Source organism: Sarcophilus harrisii, chromosome 2, assembly GCF_902635505.1.
Source record: "Sarcophilus harrisii chromosome 2, mSarHar1.11, whole genome shotgun sequence".
NCBI classification, from domain to species: domain Eukaryota; kingdom Metazoa; phylum Chordata; class Mammalia; order Dasyuromorphia; family Dasyuridae; genus Sarcophilus; species Sarcophilus harrisii.
In genome coordinates this window covers 433,401,251-433,420,491 of record NC_045427.1, presented here as the reverse complement: position 1 = coordinate 433,420,491, position 19,241 = coordinate 433,401,251, and the positions used below count along the sequence as shown (strand labels likewise).

Here is a 19,241-nt window from a genome sequence, read left to right as displayed (position 1 = left end):
GATGGGAGCCTCCAATGAGTTCCAGAAGCATGATCCTGGAGCAGAGGAGCTCTTGTTTCTCAGTAATAACATAAGAGGGAGAAAACTGAGAGGAGGCCATGCAGCCATGCTGGACTGCTGAGCCACGGATGGAATTGTAGAAAGAACACTGGGGCGAGACTGTGATTCTGCCCTTACTGGCCCCACCACCTTGAGCAAAGACATTTCTTTTTTTGTAAAATGGGGTTCATTCTAGAAGATGGAAATGCTAAAACTATCTAACTACCTACCTAAAGGAGAAGTTATATCCCTAACATAGTGCCTGATGCGTAGCAGGTGCTTAATAAATCTTGGTTGAATGGATCAAAGCATAGTATTTTCACTTTCTTTTGTTCATTTATTTATTTTTTCTTTCTTGTGTTTTTCCCCCATTTTGATCTGATTTTTCTTGCACAGCATGATATGGAAATATGTTTAGAAGAATCGCACATGTTTAACCTATATCAGATTGCTTACTGTTGAAGGGATGAAAGAATGAAGGGAGGGAGAAAAATTTGGAACATAAGGTTTTGCAAAGATGAATGTTGAAAACTATCTTTGCATGTATTTGGAAAAATAAAAAGCTATTATAAAAACTAAAATAAAACTGGAAAAGTAAAATAAAATAAAATAAATATTGGTTGAATTGAATTAATGCCATCTCTGCTCATTCTACTAGACAAGTCACTTGTCCTCCCTGGGTCTCAGTTTTCCCATCTGTAAAATAAAATGTTTAAGCTAAATGATCTCTAGAGTTTCTTTCAATTCTGGCAGTCTATGAGCCTATACTGTAAGAACAGATTTGAAATTTCCCTGCCCCGTTCTCACCGTTACTATGATTTCCTGTCTGGAGGGAAGTTGGGGGCTGCAGACTGCTACCCAAAGCCCCATAGCTGCGATAGCTGTAGTTCAGGCTGCCATTGATGTAGACAGGATCCTGGGCATACGAGGAAGCTGGCAGTGAGTAGGTCGAGTGGGTGATGGCTGCAGAGTCCCTGGAATGCTGCTTGTCAAGAGCGATGGGCTCATCCTATGCAAGGGGACCAAAGGTTTTATCAGATTCAGAGAGGAAATGGAACAAAGTGCCCTTTGTGACCCCAAACAGGACATATCTCTTTCACAGCCTCTTGCTCCTATAAAGCATCCCCTTCACAAACCCCCCACCTGTAAGATGAAGATAAGACTAACTTCACTACTGATCTCCTAAGGGTGGCGCAAGGGAGGTATTTGTAAGCTATTGATGTACTGCAAAATGGGAGTTCTTGTGATCACTGAATTACTACGCCCTCTCCTATGGACTCTTTCCTCTTCCCAGGGCACCAGTGCCCTGCTCACAATGTCAGGAGCTGCTGCAGAGGCTACTGTTCTTTTCTTATCTAGAAATTCAATCGGCTGTGATGCTCCAGCGTTTGAAGTGGCCCCTGCAATCGCCTTCCTCGCTCCTAAATGGCTCCTTTCTGGGAATGCTTTCTGGCCTGCTTCACATTCTGACACTTTTTTGCATCTTCTTCCCACCCCTTGGTTGCTATCCTTGCTTCTTCATCTTCCCTCACCTTTCTCCTGCTAATCTCAGCTGGCCCAGGGAATGCCCCCTGCCTGCTCACCCATGGGGGTCAACAAGCCCGCCTTTATACCTGGGATGTCTGGTAGATCTCCAGTCTCATCCTCTTGGCTGCTTTTCTCGTTTCGCTCTCACATGCAGCTGCCAGGATATTTTCAGCCATGGCTGAGGTCAGGTGGGGAGGAGTGGGTCTGGTCTAGGGAAAAGAAGGCAGGTTAGAATGCTCCCAGCCTGACAGGATGTCAGCAATAGAAGTGCTCTTAGAAAACTGACTAAAGGATGTTTATTTTGGTAGGGACCTTGGGAAACATCTAGTCTAAACCTAAACTTAGGTTTTTTTTCAACACAGATGAAGAAACTGAGGCTCACAGAAATGGAGTGATTTAAATCTGTGAAGTCAGGACTTTAGTTATAGATGGGGTTTGAACTCAGGTGCCCTGACACTAGATCCAGAGCTCTGTGAGGAAATCTCTTGGCTATATCTGAGGGCAACTAGGGGATGTCAGGAGCAAGGAGGAGCAGGGTCAGAAAGAGAAAGTGTTGTAAGGAGCATTACTCCCCCATCTTTGTGGGGGAATGAAGAGATAGCTTAGGAAAGGCTTTTGAAGATCTGGAGAAAGAAAAGGGAGTAAAGGAGGGAAATGCAAGAATTTACATTTACTGGAAGGTATGAGAGGCACAAGAAAGGAAAAAGACAAACATTAGTAGAACTAATAGTCTTTTATAATTTACAAAGCACTTAGGTCATAACACCCCTGTAAATGGATGCACGGAGTAAACCGAGGCTCAGAGAGAAGGGGATATGCCCAACTCCCATAGCTAGCCAATGAAAGAGCAAGCTTAGAACCCAAATCTCCTTGCTGTCAGTCCATTTCTGTGAGAACAGACTATATTGGGGGGGATGCTCACCTCAAAATCTGCAAAGTTCTGTTTAAATATTTGCTAGTTTAATCGTGTTATACTTGGATAAGCCAATGGCCATCTCTAGATTATAACTAGAGCTACAAGCCCCTCAGAGGCCATATTTTATAGAAAAGCAAAGTGAGCTCAAGGCAGATGAAGGTCATAGAGATAACAACCCAAATAGGTGGCATTTGAAGCCAGGTTCCCTAATTCCCAAGCCACAGTACCAAAGCACGCCAAGTTACATTTAGAAGTTTCTTCACCTATAAGTGAAAATAATACTTCTACTTTTGCATTAATCTTAATCTGGGGTCCATGAACTTCATTTTGTTGTTCTGATTTTGTTTTAAACACATATTGATAACTCTTTGGACATAACTGACTCCCACTGTAATCTTACATATTTGACTTTATGCATTTAAAAACATAATTTGAGAAGGAGTCTTGTGGCTTCACCAGGCAGTGAATGGGGTCTAGGGCAAAAAAAAAAAAAAAAAAAAAAGAAACAGGGTAAGAAGCCCTGCCTCAGTGATTTCAGAGAGTGGTTGTCAGGAAAGTGCTTTGGGAACCCAGAAGTGCTCTAAGAAATGGGAGTGTGAAAGCACAGCTCCTCTCTCAAAGAAAAGATCAGAAAGTGAAGGGGAAGGAGGAAGGCAAGGTTATATAGGGTTAGAAACAAACAATTAAAAAGGGAGGCTGGGGAGGGAGATGAAGGCAGGGGGGTCTTACCATTTCCATGCCATTCTTCTTCATACGACGGCAGGATTTGAGGTAAGTGCGGATGCGTTTGCGGGCTCGTTCCTGAAACTCAGGGAACTGGCGACTGCAGGACTCTATGATGGCCTGTATCTTCTCCTTGGGTTGCTTGGAGATGGGCACCATACGGTCCAAATTCTCATCAACGAAAAGACGCACGAACATCTGGTGGGAGGGGAGGGAGAATTGGAGAGCTGAAGGTCTTGAAGGGGTGACAAGGAGAGTGAATGCAAGGGAAGAGGGAGAGGTAGGAGAGGAACTGGGGCTAGCATGAGCAGGGCAAGACCTAGGGTCCAGGTTAGGGTGGAAGGGACATGAAAGCAAGGACCAAAGCCTGAGCTTACATTGAAGGCCTTGAGACGCTCAGGGTCCATCCCCTCTGAATCATTCATCTTATCATTGTCCTCATGGTCATCGTGGTCATCATCATCATCATCAGCTGTGGGAGCCCGGCCCACAGTCAGGTCCTCAGGGCAACCGCTGACCTCTGTTTTGATGGAGTCATAACTCCCAGAGCTGTATGGAGGAGACTGGAGGAGAGAAAGGGATAGGGATTTGGTCAGTGTAAGCTGTGGGCTTCCAAAGCCCTTGTCTCTAACTCCCCACAATCCAGGTCCCATCTCTAGTAGCCATAGGAAACACCCGATTACATCTGTATGGAGGTAGGAATCCTTCCTGCAAGAGCCCTGATAAGCAGTCAACCAGACTCTGCTTCAAGAACTACTGTGATGAAGAACTTCCTACCAGCAAATCATTTCAGTTTAGTTAGCAAACTTTCCCTTAGGTTAAGCAAAACTCTCCCTCCTAACCTTCCACTTCCATTTTCAGGTGGCTTCTTTCAAATACTTCAAGGCCATGAGTATGTCAGTATGTCTTTTCTCCTCAATTTTCCCCTCACATTTGATACTGTGAAAAAGAGTGTATGATTATCACTATATGAAAGGTGAGGAAACTGAGACCAGATTGTGGGATATACCCTTACTCAAAGCCTCTTTGACTCTGTGGGACTCCCATAGTTGGCCAGAGTCCTAGAGAATCCAAATTCAAATGCTGGCTCAGCCAACAACTTTCTGGGGCCAGGTCTCTCTCTCAAGGCCTCAATTTACCATGTGTACAGTGGGGGGTGATTTAAATTACCCTACACTTCCTAAAGAGTTTATATCTTCTCTTGATCTGTTCTTAAATCAACAAGTATTTATCCAGTGTCTTTACATGTAGGGCAATGTAAAAAGGAGAGCAGAGTGTGATTTTCAGAAAAAGCACAGATACTTTGGAGGGTTGCCAGAGAAAGGGATTCCTGCCACTGGCCAGCCTCCCACTGTCCTTTTCCCCTCTTTTTCCCTTTAAGGTCTGTATTTGGCCAATGATTTCTCTCTCTGCCAGTGGTTGCCCCAATTCCAAAGTAAAACATAATCCCAAATTGACAATGAAGCTGCTGCCAAGTAACAGAATTCACTCTCAGTCATAAAGGAGAACCAAATGGCTCAGCAAAGATAATTCGTGAAAAACAACAGGATTCTGTACTTAAAAATAAGAGTGAAGCATTGATGTACTGTTGGCGAAGCTATGAATTGCTCCAGTCATTCTGGACTACACTTTGGAACTCTGCCCAAAAAGTTACTGAACTGTGCTTACCCTTTAACCCAGTAATACAATTTCTAGGCCTAGAGCTCAAAGTGATCAGAGAAAGAGGAAAAAGGTCCTAAATGTATGAACACATCTGTAGCAGCTCTGTGGCAAAGGAGTGTAAGGTAAAGGTGTGTCTGCCAACTGGGGAGTGCTTGAACAAATTGTGGTCTGTGATGTGATAGGATATCATTGTGGTGTAAGAAATAAAGAAAAACCTGGAAAAATGTGAGTGCAATAATGCAGTCAGGGAACAGAACCAGCAGAACTGTTATCAAGTTGTTTTTCAATCACATCCAATTCTTTTTGATCTCATTTGGGTTTTTTTTTTTTTTTTTAGCAAAGATACTAGAGGGGTCAGGCATTTCTTTCTCCAGTTCACTTTACAGATGAGGAAACTGAGGCAAACAGGGTGAAGTGAATTGCTCAGGGTCATACAGCTGGTAGATATCTGAGGCTGGATTTGAACTCAGGAAGATGAGTCTTTCTGACTCCAGGCCCACTGCTCTGTGCCCCATGGCACCATCTCGCTGCCCAAGGAAATGCTCCCAACATGGTGCATTCATACCATCCCAATAACATGGCAAATGCAAACAACTTTGAAAGACCTAAGAACGCTCGCCGCTGCAAAGACTAACTATGATTCCAGAGGAAGGTTGCTGCGCATCTCCTGCTAGATGAAGACTAAGATACTTATTTTTGGGGTGACTAATGTGGGGATTTATTTTGCTTTATGATGTTTGTTACAAGGAATTGATTTTGTTTTTTCTTTTCTCAGTTGGGGGAGGAGGTGAGAGAGAAAAAAATGAATACAATTATTTTTAAAAATAGAGGAGGAGTGAGGATGGCAATGTCAGTGTTTCCCCCCGGGGCTCCATAATCCTATTCTCCTCGTATAAATTGTTCCCTTCAGGGATTCTGCTGGACTGGACCTAAGGAGGGATGAACTACAAATTTACACTTCACGCCTAATATCATGGGTCTGTCCTAATAACCACGTTTAGGATAACAGGTAACTCCCAGCATTTGCTTTATTTTAATCTCTACAGATTTTCTCTTTTAGCACTCCATCACAACAGTATAGCCCTTTGGGCAAAGTGCAAATAGTGCTGCAGTTGGAGTCAGGAAGCCTGGGTTCAAATCCTACCTGAAACACTGTGATTTTCCTCTAAGGGAAGAAGGCAGGATTGAATCTACTCAGGAGGTGTGGGGGAAGGAGGCCAAATATTCCATCCCTTGACACATACCAATGGGGTCCGAGGTCCAGACTGTTCTGTTTACTCTCCCGTACACAGGCCACAAAGGGATGCTACAGTCTGATATTTTACAGCGTGTTCCCTCCTCCTTACACTTGCTCTCACCCCCTGAGGAAGTCTTTCTGGGTCTCACCTTTTCTTGCCTCCCCCAGGTTTCACAATGGGCAGCTCCCAGGGAGTAGCTGATCTTTAACTGATACAGGCCAGTGGGTTAGTATCTGCACACAATGGGACATGGTCCACCAGTGGGGTGGTAGATTGAAGTGTTGGACCATAGGTGTCTATCATTTGAGGATTAGTTGAGTTAATGGAAGAGAGGCTCATCACTAGGGGCTGCTTACTGATGAATTTGCTCTGGCCATGGCAGTGTGTGAGAGATTCTCCACTAAAGTTATGGAAGGGGGACTTTGAGATGCATGAACATCGGAAGTATATTATGTTATAAGGGAGGTCCCAAAAGCCTTAGTGCAGTTTTAAGCTAAAAGAGGCAGGTGTCTCCAAAGTCCTAGTACAGCTTTTTTAAAGTCACTAAAAAAGGATCCATAGTATCCCAAAAGTCTTAATGCAGCTTTAAACTAAAGTTTAGAATTGAGATTAGTTTAAAGCAGAGGTCCTCAAACTTTTTAAATAGGGGGCCAGTTCACTGTCCCTCAGACTGTTGGAGGCTGGACTATAGTAAAAACAAAAACTTTGTTTTGTGGACCTTTAAATAAAGAAACTTCATAGCCCTGGGTGAGGGGGATAAACGTTCTCAGCTGCTGCTTCTGGCCCGCGGCCGTAGTTTGAAGACTCCTGGTTTAAAGCCACACTCAAGACTTTTGGGATGCCCTATATATCAATGGATCCATGAGCCAAGCCCCATGGGTGCATTCTGAATCCCACCTGCACCTTCAGACCCAGGACGATTCTTTCCATGGGTTCTGAGCAACCTTTTTCTAATTCTTTTAGCCCTTCACAGACAGCCAGGCAGCTTTTTGGGCCCAGGGCATATAGTGTTGGATTTGGAGTTACAAATACTTGGCTTCAAATCCTACCTGAAACACATATCAGCTATATGTCCCTGAGGCAAGTCTTTTAACTTTCCTCAACCTCAGTTTCCTCAATATACAACAGACAATAATAAGGATCAAGTGAGAGGTTATAGATAAAGTCCTTTGCAGACTTTAAAGAGCTGTATAAATATGAGTTATTGTTACTCACTATATGCAATCCTTTTCTTAGTAATACTTGTCCCTGGGGATTGGAACTATTATTACATGAATTTGTGTTAGTAATATGGATAAAACAAATAGAATAACAACAATATGTAAACCAATGTGGATAAGTTGATATAAAATCTCTTTGTCATCAAATAAAATAAAACACAAATAAAAAAATAAAGTTCTCTCCTAAGACTAAAAACAAGCAAGAGCTTCTTCTTTCCTAAAGGAACTGAGTCAAATATTGGTTAGCCTTCAAAGTCCCTTCCTTCAGGAAGTCTTCTCTGTTCTCCCAAGAACACTCCCTTTTCTTCCTCTTATCTCATAAAGCTTCCTGACTCTTTCCCTGATTCCTGAGAACAAACTCCTCCTTGGCGGTCCATTCCAAGCACATTGCTACTCATCCATACACTCCCAAGACCTTGATTCAAGCCTGTCTATGTACAACTTTGATGTCTTTCTATCCTCACTCATCTGGCTCCTGCTCAAGACTCCTGGCAAAACCCACTAGAAATCAAGGACCATACAGAGAGAGGCAGAAGAGTGTATGGGAAAGAACCCTGCATTTGGAAAGCCACATGGTTTGAATTTGGCCTCCAACATGACTTCTGCTAAGCAGTGTGACCACTTCCCTTTTCTGAACCTCAGTTTCTGTGTCTATAAAATGGGGTTAATAATACTTGCATCATTTACTTTACAAGGTGTTACAAAGAAAGTGTTCTTTAAAATGTAAAGACTATAGAAATGTGAACTAGTATTAATATTACTATTACAAAGGGAAAGGTGCTGATGTTCCAACCTATGCTGTCCTTCTGAAAGCTAAGACTGTGGAACTTTACATTTGGTATCTAAAGGATCTGAATGAATCCCAGCTCTGTCTGACCACACGATCACCAGTGAATTACTTAAAGTCTATGGGTCTCAGTATCCAAATTATAGAATAAAGGGTTTAGGGCTAATATTTTCTAAGATCCCCTCCAGTTTAGGGTTATGGTCAAATGAATTTCTTCTCTTATACACACTTGGCTGAATCTAAGTGCCATCTCACTACTTCCTGGGAACCCTGTAAGGCAGCTGCCAGTCACATTTCTAGTTGGAGAAAGCTGGTACATGATTTCAACAACGTGGAGCTCCGCTCCAGCCAGTGCTTACCCCTAGACCACAGGGCCATTGCTGAGACAAAAGGACACGGCCTACGTCCATTCCTTTTCTGACAGCACACATGTGATTCACGGCAAGTTCAACCAACACTCATTACTTCATAGTCTTTCAAGCATGCTTCCCTTCAACTGTTAAGGTCCCTGACCCTCAAAGACATGGCCCTATAGAAGAGGAGATCATAGGATCACAGACCTCAAGCCAGAAAAAACTTGGGAGACCAGTTAGTCCAAGCCCTTCATTTTACTAATGAAAAAGTGGAGGTGAAAAGAAGGCCACAAAGAGTAAGTTATCAGCCATGGGAGCTGTATCCATATCTTCTTGAGTCCAGAATCAGGGCTCTCACCAGCGGACCACCACCTCCATTTACAGATGAGGAAACTCCAGCAAGGTGGGTAAAAGTCTCACAGTCATGGAATCACATAGTTTCAGAGCTGGAGGAGACTTTAAAAGACTGATGTTCTCTCAACCTGCCCAAGTGCTCCACATTGTACAGACAAAAAAGCAGAGATGGAGAGAAGTAAGATGATGCACTAGAGATCATACAGCATTGTAGTGACAGCAGGGACCTGAATCTAGGTCTTCCAGAGAGCTTCTCCAACCTCCACTGTGTTCAAAGTGTAGCTTCCTGACCTGACAACCTAATGGCAAATCTTCTCCACTCCCTCTAACCCAGGACCTTTCTGCTGCCTCTGATTTAATCCAGACCCCGATCTGTATTTACATAAACACACACACACACACACACACACACACACACCCTTTCCCTCAAGTCTGATGACTGGTTTGGACCCCAGGCAACCAGGCTATCAAGACCTTGCTCCCCCAGGCAGCCAGCTGTCCAACAACAAGGGGCTTACCTTACAATCCCTCACCAGTGCTGATTCCCAGGATTTTTCTAAGCAGGCAATAAGTCAAGTTAATGATGCATGGGACTTAAGAGTAGGAGGAACCTCTTGACCAAAGAGGGCCTTGAATCTATACCTCCCAACTCCCAATTTGTGGCTCATTCCTCTCTGTCATTCACCAATTCCTGGAATTTAATGAGTTTATTTTCTGGAGAGAGATCACTGTCAAGGACAGACAAACTGCCTCTCTTGTCCCAAGGCCACAAAGGCTGGACTGAGCGAATGGGGCACTGAGCCCTCTTTCCTAAGTATTTCAATCTTCCTGCTAAGCAGGCTTCATGTCCTTCCTCCACCTCCAATCCCCCACTACAGGAATGGTCCTTAGGATCTGCTCAAAGTAACGTTCCTAAACCTTAAGGGAATCTTGTTCCCTTCAGATTGCCATGAGCTTATTTGGCACCTGAGTTCAGACCTGATGATTAGGATATCACCACTGGTTCAGCCCATGTTATCAGTCTACCCCCAACACTGAACTAAAATTCATATAGACTAGTTGGAGATATGGTCATCATCACTGTGATTAAAGTGTCCGAGACTTATAAACAACAACTACTACTACTGCACATTTATATAGCACACTCAAGTTTGTAAAGCTCTGTTAAGTTTGCTTACAACAACTATGTAAGGCAGCCTTTATTGCTATTATCTCCATTTTATAAATGAGGTAATTGAGGCAGACAGAGATTAAACGTTTTGTCCAGGATCTCACAGCTAGTAAGTGTCTGAAGCAGGATTTGACCTCAGATTCTCCGGAGCCTAAGCTAAGGACTCTGTCCACTTTACCAGAACACTGCAAAGGTAGCCCCAAATTTGTATTCCAATTTCCTGGGGTAGAATTCCAGCTTTTCCACTTATTCTCTGGTTAGTTAACCCTGTTTGACATCAATTTCTTCATCTGTAAAAGCAAAGGGGTAAAACTAAATGGCCTCTAGGGTCCCTTTCAGGCTCTAAACCTGTGGCACTGTGATACAAAGCTAATACGTAGTTTGGGAATTTGGAGGACGCAGATGACTATGGAGCAGAGGAACTTTTTGTGTGGTCTTTGTCCAGGGCAGAAGGGAGTGGCTATGACCTGTACCCATGGACACTCTGACCAATGGCCTAGGTCTAAGCATGGATTGTGTGACTTTGGGTGAGCCGGTTTTCCTTTCTCCATTTCAGTTCAAAAATAGGGGCAAGAATGTCCACTCCTGTCAACTTTATGGGGCTGTTATGACCTACAATAAACACAACTTTTTGTTCCAGATGTACCAGCAGCTTAGTGCCAGATAAGGAGATCTGGACTTGGAATGGGCAAGACAATTTGCTTCTCTGTGCCTCAGTTTCCTCCTCTGTAAAACTTAAAGAATCATAGAAATGTAAGCAAAAACTGCTTTTATAAAATGCTACCTTTCTTCTGCAGGCCCTGAACCCAGCACTCTAAATTTATAGGAACAATAGTTTAAAAGCAGACTCTCAATTTCCTGGAATTAATATTATTGTGGAAAGAAGGAAAGGAGGCTCATGACTTTATGCACCAGAGCCTCAGTTTTGGCCCAGGGTCGGTCAACCTGTCATCTAGACTTACCTCTGGGGTTGTCTTTACAGCATACTTCACCCTGCTCCGAAGCCCGTCGGCGCTGCAGCTATCTGTTGGGTAAGAGGGAGGGATATGGGAGGGTGGGAGCTTGTCACAGAGGTTGATAGGCTGGTCCTCCGTCGATGCTGTGAAGTCCATGGGGGCAACGGTGCCATTACCATTCATCTCGGGGAAGGAGGTGTCCCCCTGGGTACTGCTGGAGGTGGAGGGGTTCAAAGTCGAGGAGCCATTCCCACTGCAACTCTCTGACGAGGAGTCATCTGAAACAAGAGGGGCTGAGATTGAGTGTGCCCCATCAGAGCCTCGCCCTGGAATTGCCCATTGGTCCCAGCTGCTTTTCCTGGGACTCAGGCATGCCATAGGATCTGGAAAGGAAGCTTAATGATCAGCCCAATCCCCTCTTTCGCAGAGAGAAAACTGGGGCTCGAAGGGGAAACAGCTCATCCAAGGCCATGAAGCAAGCCTGTGGCAAAGCCTGCCTGCTGCTGGCCCCACCCCAGGATCCCCAGTTCAAAAGAAGAGGGTGAAAAGGTGTCCTCTTAATCAAGAGGAACAAAATCCATGCTTCTATTTGGCAAAGATATTTGGCAAAGCGGTGGGACAGGACTAAGGAGAGTAGGTGACTCCTGATCCTTGCAGCTGAAGGATTCACATCAGTAGGATAGGAGAGAGAAAGAGTGAAAGAGAGAGAGAGACAGAGACAACCATGTGGAGAGGAGAGAAAAGAGGAGGAGGGAGGGAGAAGAGGGAAAGAATAAAAGAGAGGGAGAGGGAAAGAGTAGGGAAGAAGGAAAGAGGAAAGGGAGGGAAGAAAGGGAGGAAGAAAAGGAAGAGAAGGAGGAGAAAGGGGGGAAGAGAGAGAGAGCAAGAGAGAGAGTGAATGAGAGAGAGAGAAAGAAAGAGGAGAGAGAGGAGAGAGAATTCTCCCCTCTTTGATTCTCTTTCCTTAAAGACCCCGTACACTCCTTTCATCAAGATTCCTAATGGTACCAAGAAGACTCCTTGGGGCCAGGGGCAGCAGTTCCACTCAGTGAGAGAAGATTCTCTCTTGTGGCTTCCTCTCCCCCAAACCCAGAGAACCAAACTCCCAGCCCCTGAGTTAATGGACCTTCTGCTCTGAAGACAGAGCTGGGAGGGGCCCCAGGGATGGCCAGGGCTCTCCTGAGCCTTAGATCCAACACTCCCGTCTAAGTATTTCTTACAGCGCCTGTCACCATGGCACCTATTAGGGAAATAATGGGAGGCCCCATTAGAGTCTCAGAATTGAAATGTTATCTCCTTTGACAAAGATTCACTCACCCCAGTGCCTTCTTGAACGCATCTTCCTAATAACCTCTCCATGAAGCCCTCTGGATGGGCAGGCAGCCACAGACCTTAGCCTTTCTCCAGCACTCTCCCTCGGTTTAACTCAGTTTCTCACACCTAGCTCCAAATTATTGTCCTGAACCCTCTTGGTCTTGGCTCTCATGTCCCTTCTCCAGCACGGCTGCTTTCTCTGGCTCACAGCCCCCTACTCCGCAGGTAGAGACAGTCCCTTCGCTCCCGTGCTTATAATCTTCCTCCATCTCAGGAGTGCCAAACCACTCCTTCCCCTCCCACACTAGCCCCCTTTACTCTGCACAGTCCTTTTCTTCCCACACCCACCTGCCATTGCATCCCCCCTATGCACCCTCCAACTCAGCTTCTTCCTTTCTTGCCGCCCCCACCCCCCTCTACCTTAAGGAGGGGTCCCCATTGTCTTGTCACCCTGGGGAGGGAGAGTAGCCTCCCACCTCCTTTCTCCTAGCTGTCTCCCTCCCCTTGGGCACGGGCCCCTGCCTGGTGTGTCTTGTCTGTCTGTCTCTCTCTCACTCACACATACATACAGAGTAACCTACCCACCCTCTGGCTCATGCACACAATCTTTCTACTAGCTATCCTGCAAACACAGCCACCCACATTCTGGGTCATGAACAGCTTCTCTGTCTCTCTGTTGCTCGCTCTCTCTCCTTCTTCTCCTCCTTCTCTCTCTCTCTCTCTCTCTCTCTCTCTCTCTCTCTCTCTCTCTCTCTCTCGCACGCGCGCACACACACCACACACACACACACACTCTCAGTACAAACCCCTCCCTCCTCGCTCTGGCTCAGGGAGTCAGCCTCTCTACCTTCTCCCTTACACACCTCCCCACAGTGTCAGCTTACGGGTACAATCTCTGACAGGGATGGGGGGAGGAGAGGGAGCTGCCTGTATCTGTGTGGACACACCCTAGAGGCAGAGAGGGAGAGAGGGAGAGAAAAAAAAAAAAGACGGGATATCCTGGTCAAGATGGGAGTAGTCTGTTCTTCCCTCCTCCCCTTAATATCTTCCTCCCCCTGTGGATTCCCTCCTCCTGCTCCATCCTCCCTCCTCATTCACTCCCTCCACCCCCAACACACAGCAAATCCTTTATTTCACCCAGCAGAGCTTTGCAAGGGCCAGGGAGCGAGGACTTTGGGAGCGATTCCTTAAGAAACATCCACGGCCCCAGCCGGGATCCAAACAAAGACGCTGCTGCTGCTGCTGGTGCTGCTGCTGCTGCTGCTGCTCTGAGCCACAGGCAGATGGCGGTTCCCCCCCCCCCCCCGCTTCCTGTTCCCTGCATCCTCACTCCCTTGGCAGGACAATGGGGGGGTCAGGCAGCCGGGAGCAGCCTCGTGTCACTGTGACATATGGAACTGTGGCGCATGTGCAGGGAGTCCAAAGGTGTATGTGTGTCTGGGCGGAGGGAGTGGGGGAAGAGGGAAGGAAGGAAGGGAAGAGGAGAGAAGGACGAAGAAGGGGAGGAGGAGGGGGGAGGGGGAAGAAGGGGAGGAGAAAAGGGCTCTGGCTACCACTATCAGCTGGATCTTTCCCTTTCCCTTGGGGTGATGGGTAAACTTTAATCAGGCCACTACAGAGAACTTTGCAGGGAAGCCTTGTAACTGAACAGAGCTCTGGCAGTCACAATGGGGATACCCTGGACTCAACATAAATCCATATTCCCCCCCCCTTCTTCTCCCCTCCGATAAGCTGTACCCATTCTGGGTCCTTAAGCTCCCCTCCCCCTACACTCCCCCTCACCCTTCCTAACTGCTCCCAACCTTATAAAACCTCCCTTCTTCCTCTTCCCTTCACATTCCCATCCCCCCTGTGCTGATCGGATTAAGCAGCCGAATGTGGCCAGCCGGATGCCCACCACTGGCTTTAAGTACCCCCCCTCCTTCTTCTCCACCCCCTCCCCCACTCCAGCTAACTGTGGCAATGGGTATCCTTTCTGGCTGCCTTGTGTCCCTGGAGGAGAGGGGGAGCAGCAATCGAATGAGAGAGAGGAGAGAAAAAGAGAGAGGGAGGGAGAGGAAGAGTGAGGAGAAGAGGGAGGAAGGGAGGGGGAGAGAAGAGGAGAGCAGTGGGGGAAGGAAGGAGGGGAAAGGATGAGCGACAGAAAGACACACAGGAGGGGGGGAGGAGAGAAAAAGAGACAGAGAGACAGAGACAGAGAGATCGAGTGTTGTATGAATGGAAAAGAGGGTCCCCAGGGTTGGCAGTACATATTTATACTGTACTTTATCATTTACAAAATGCTTTTCTATAACAGTCTAGAGATTTTGTGGGAAAATCACTATATTTGGAACCAGAAGACCCAACTTCAAATATTTAACCTGCTTCTAACCTAACTGTCCAAATCACTTTCCCTCTGGGTCTCAATTTCCTTATGATCTCCAAGACCCCATCCCTTTCAGTTCTAAACTTTCTTATACTACATATCACATTAAGATCAGTGGACTAGAGATCCCAATCACCAATTTTTAAAGATGAGGAAATAGACAGGGAGGTTGGGTGACTTCTCCACTGGCACATAACCCCTAAGCGGCAAAGCTGAATCCACCTCAAAAACGCTAAGCCCAGCACTCTTGGATGCACTCCACAAGAGGATAGTCTGTATTGGACTCTCCATGAATCTCAAACTGTTAGGGAAAAACACTTCCCAGCTCTACAGAAGTTAAAAGTTGACAAGGGAAGGGAAGAGACTCACAATGCTGTGAGTCAGGCAGTGGGTATAAACGTGAGCTGACAATGATAACTCACATTTATACACACTGTCATCTCCACGGGGCTGTGAGGAAGACCGCACTTTGTAAATCTTAGAGAAATAGGTGCCATCCTTGGTGTCCACCATCATGCTGTACATACAGCCAAGCCATACATAAACACCCGCTAAAGGCAAGCCTAGGAATCTCGTCCTCTGGACGATGCTGGGGCATTGGGGGGAGCTGCTCTAGTCTGCCCTGGCTTGGGTCTCATCCCATCGATATGCCCGGTATATTTGGCACATACAATCACGCTTGGCTACAGCTCCCATTCCCCCCTGGCTAAGTTGGGGAGAGAGGGTGGAATCTGCTAGTGTCTATTTAGAAAGGAGACAGCCTGCCTTTCTTTAACATTAGGATGAAAGAAAGCTATAGTTACTTCTAGGCAATTTCATCCCACTCCCCTTCCCCACCTTCCAGGGTCAGCCCAGGCTCCCAAGGGAGCCTCAGGCCCCCTCCGCCTTTCTCCTTTCTCCTTTCGAAAGGATTAGGGAGACTTACTCCCAGCTCACAGGCACACACAACACACCAGGGCTAGAGTCAGCCGGGCATCGCCACGGCAACAGAGTGGCTCCTCAGCGAGTGGCCAATCAGGGACCTCCCCACGGGCCAATTGCAGATAACCCAGGCTGCCTGTCAAATGAGTCCTAGGGACCTTTCCTTGCTCTCTGAAGGGCTAGGAAGAGACACTCCCCTCCTCCCAATAGCCCGGACCACCCAAGCCAAGCCCTGAAATCTGAGCTGACTGCTCAGGGGGCAGAGCCTCGCTCATCAGGGCACCCTGAGCTCTCAGAGACACCTGTGGGGAGGGCAAATGGGGGAAGGGACCTAGAATGGGCGGGGGACGCTAATCCCAAACATATCCTAATTCCTCCCTCTGCCCTGGACCCAGTCCTTTTTAATTCCTTCTTCCCTATTCAGGACCATCATCTTCAGAAAGCCTTCCCTGATCATCCTAAACTGTAGCAACCTGCTTTCTTTCCTTTGAGCTCCTGAGGCATTTCTAGTCCGGGAGCAATGACTAACTCTTGCTCATTAACCATTTCACAGGTGTTAGTTTAGCCTTCTCCCCATTCTTCCCAGTTTCTGAGCTCCCAGAGGGTAAGGGCTGGATCCTAGGTAAGCAATCGTAGATTCATCAGTGGAACCCTCTTAGTGTATGAAGAAGAAAACTGGCCACAAAGACCTGAGTGAGATTCAAAGATTTGAATCTGGTCATAGTGGTAGTAAGCAGCACAGATGGGATTTAAAATCAAATCTGACTCCAAATCCAGTGCTCTTTGATGATGGCAATCACCCCAACTGGCCCCTCCAACTGCTCTTAGTAATATTAACAAGAACAATATCAACAATGCTAAAAACCAACCAAAAAACTCACATTTCTAAGAACGATCCAAAAATGGGATGTGGACTGCCTTTAAAAGAATATAAGAACAGTACATCACATTTATGACCCTTTAAGGCTTGTGACTAATGGTAGTCTGCATGATCACTTGTTGGAAACCTTGTGAAGGGTAAGGGCATGAAGTAGGGTGCAGGGATTGTACTGGTGGTCTTTTAAACCCTCCCAACTGAGATCCTCAGGTCCATAGAGCTAATCATGGCTCACAAATGCCTTGGCGACCTTTATCACATTGGAGCCTCATAACTTCCCTGAGAAATAAATAATATATTCACATTCTCATTTGTCAGGAAACTGCTGTTTATAAGTGACTTTTCCAAGGTCACACATCGGCAGAGCCAAGATTCATTTAATAAACATCTATTAAGCATCTAATGTATCAGCCATTATGCTTTACAAATTTTACCTCATCTTATCCTTGCAACAACCCTGTGAAGTAGGTAAAACTCTATTTTACAGTTGAGGAAATAGAGGTAGACAGAGGTTAAGTGACATTCATGGCCACTCAGTAAAGGGTCTTGAGACTGGATTTGAATTCAGATTTTCCTGACTTTGAGCCCAGTTCTCTATCTACTTTGCTACCTAGCTGTGTATGGAAAACATATTCCTAGAAAATAAATTTATATAAACACACACACACACATATGTATATGTGGAAAACATATACCTAAAAATAAATTTTATATTACATATATATGTGTATATATATAGATGGAAAATATGTACCTAGAAAATAAGTTTATATAAACATACATATATGTGTGTATATATATATATATGTATGTTTATATAAACTTATTATATTATGTTTGTGTGTGTGTGTGTATATATATATATATATACACACACACACACAAACACATATGCATATGTATATGTGTGTGTCCATTTGTATGTATGGAAACACATACAAAAAATCTATGTAAACACACACATATACACATGTATACACACACATGTGAAAAATACGTACGTGTATATATGTGTATGCATATATGTGTGTATAGAAAACAGATACCTAGAAAATAAATTTACATAAACATACATACATATGTGTATATATATGTGTGTGTATACATACCAATGCATATGCATATGTGTGTGTCTATTTGTATATATGGAAAACATATACCAAAAAAGATATAAACACACATATACACATGTACATATGTACACACACATATGAAAATACATACATGTATATATGTGTGTACATGTGTGTGTATGGAAAACAGATACCTAGAAAATAAATTTATATAAACACAACACACACATATATATATATATATATATATATTTATATATGGATATATAGGGGTATAGGTGCATATGAAAAATATACACCTAGAAAATATATTTATACATACACACATATGCATTTACATGTATATGTACTATGCATATACATGTATTATATATATACAAGCATGCATGTATGTGTGCATAGAAAACACCTAAAATAAATTTATATAAATACACACATACATTATATATATGTATGTGTGTATATGGAAAAACATACACCAAGAAAATAAATTGATATAAACATACACATTTATATGTATATATGTGCACATATACACATAAATACATACATAAATCAAGGATATTTCCATATATACCTAAAAACAAATTTATATAAACACATACATATATGCATATATAAGGAAAACATGTACCTAGAAAATAAACACATAACCATTTATATGTAAATGTGTATATATACATGTGTATAGTATGTGGGTGTATTTACATGTGTATGTGATACATGTGTATATATTGTATATGTATTATACACACACGTAATATACACTCATATACATATATTACTTCAGGACAGAAGGCTCTAGCAACTGGGGGAGGAGAATAGTTTTCCTTTAGAAGCTGGCTTTTGAACTGAATTTTGTAGAATGTTAGGGATTTCAAAAACTAAAGGTAAGAAGGGAGTGCCTTCTAGGCAAGGAGACCCCCTGTGAAGAAGCGCAGATGTACAAGAAACTTAGCCAGCTTGGCTAGAATATAGAATGTGCTCAGGGTAGTGACATGCTGGACAGGTTAAAGCCTGATTATGAAGTGCTTCCAAGATAAACAGAGTAATCTTTGTTTTACTACAGGCAAGAAGGAGATCCAAGTCCTGGTTCTCCAACTTTAGAGCTCTTTCCCACCACATCACAATGTTCCTGACAGATCTGCTTTCCCATCTATCACAGTTTTTCCAAAAAGGTCCAGTCTCCCAGATAACCAAGCTCTCATTCATTCATGTAGGCTTCCCAGAGGCCTTCACTTTTTCCCATGAGGATGTCAGCACAGCACAGGACAAAATCCCACCTTAGATCCTTCATATCTGAGAGACCCTATACTAGTCACTAAACCTTTCTCAAACTCAGTTGACTCATCTCCAAAATAGAGATAATGAAAAATGTAACACTTACTTTATAAAGTTGTTGTGAAAATCAAATGAGATAATACACACACAAAAGCTTTACAAACCTTAAATCACAATAAAATATTGATAAATAATAATGGTAATAATAGTCATAATGAGGAAGTCATCATGGAAAGATCGGCCATGGGCAAGTAGCCAGTCTTTCCCACCAAGGCAGAGAAACAGATGAAATTTATATCAAATGAAATAATGTAAGTAAAGTGCTTTCTAAATGGTATAGCACTATGCAAATGTGAGCCATTATAATCATTATTCTGGGGAGCTAGGAAGACAAGGACTATCCTGGACCTGAAATGAAGAGTCCATTTTAGACTTTGAGAAATGGGACAGAGCATATTGTGATT

The 19,241-nt window shown here is 44.3% G+C and overlaps 1 protein-coding gene across 2 annotated transcripts in view; it reads right to left on the bottom strand.

Annotated features, from left to right (window-relative positions):
• NOL4L (nucleolar protein 4 like) overlaps positions 1–19,241 on the bottom strand; it is a 198,668-nt gene that overhangs the window by 15,070 nt on the left and 164,357 nt on the right. For both annotated transcript variants that reach the window (XM_031954101.1, XM_031954102.1), the window contains 5 exons: positions 10,953–11,224; positions 3,583–3,768; positions 3,212–3,403; positions 1,653–1,775; positions 847–1,048 (listed from right to left, as the gene is read on the bottom strand). In XM_031954101.1, coding sequence (XP_031809961.1) covers positions 847–1,048; positions 1,653–1,775; positions 3,212–3,403; positions 3,583–3,768; positions 10,953–11,224 — 975 coding nt within the window. The remainder of the gene's footprint in view (positions 1–846; positions 1,049–1,652; positions 1,776–3,211; positions 3,404–3,582; positions 3,769–10,952; positions 11,225–19,241) is intronic.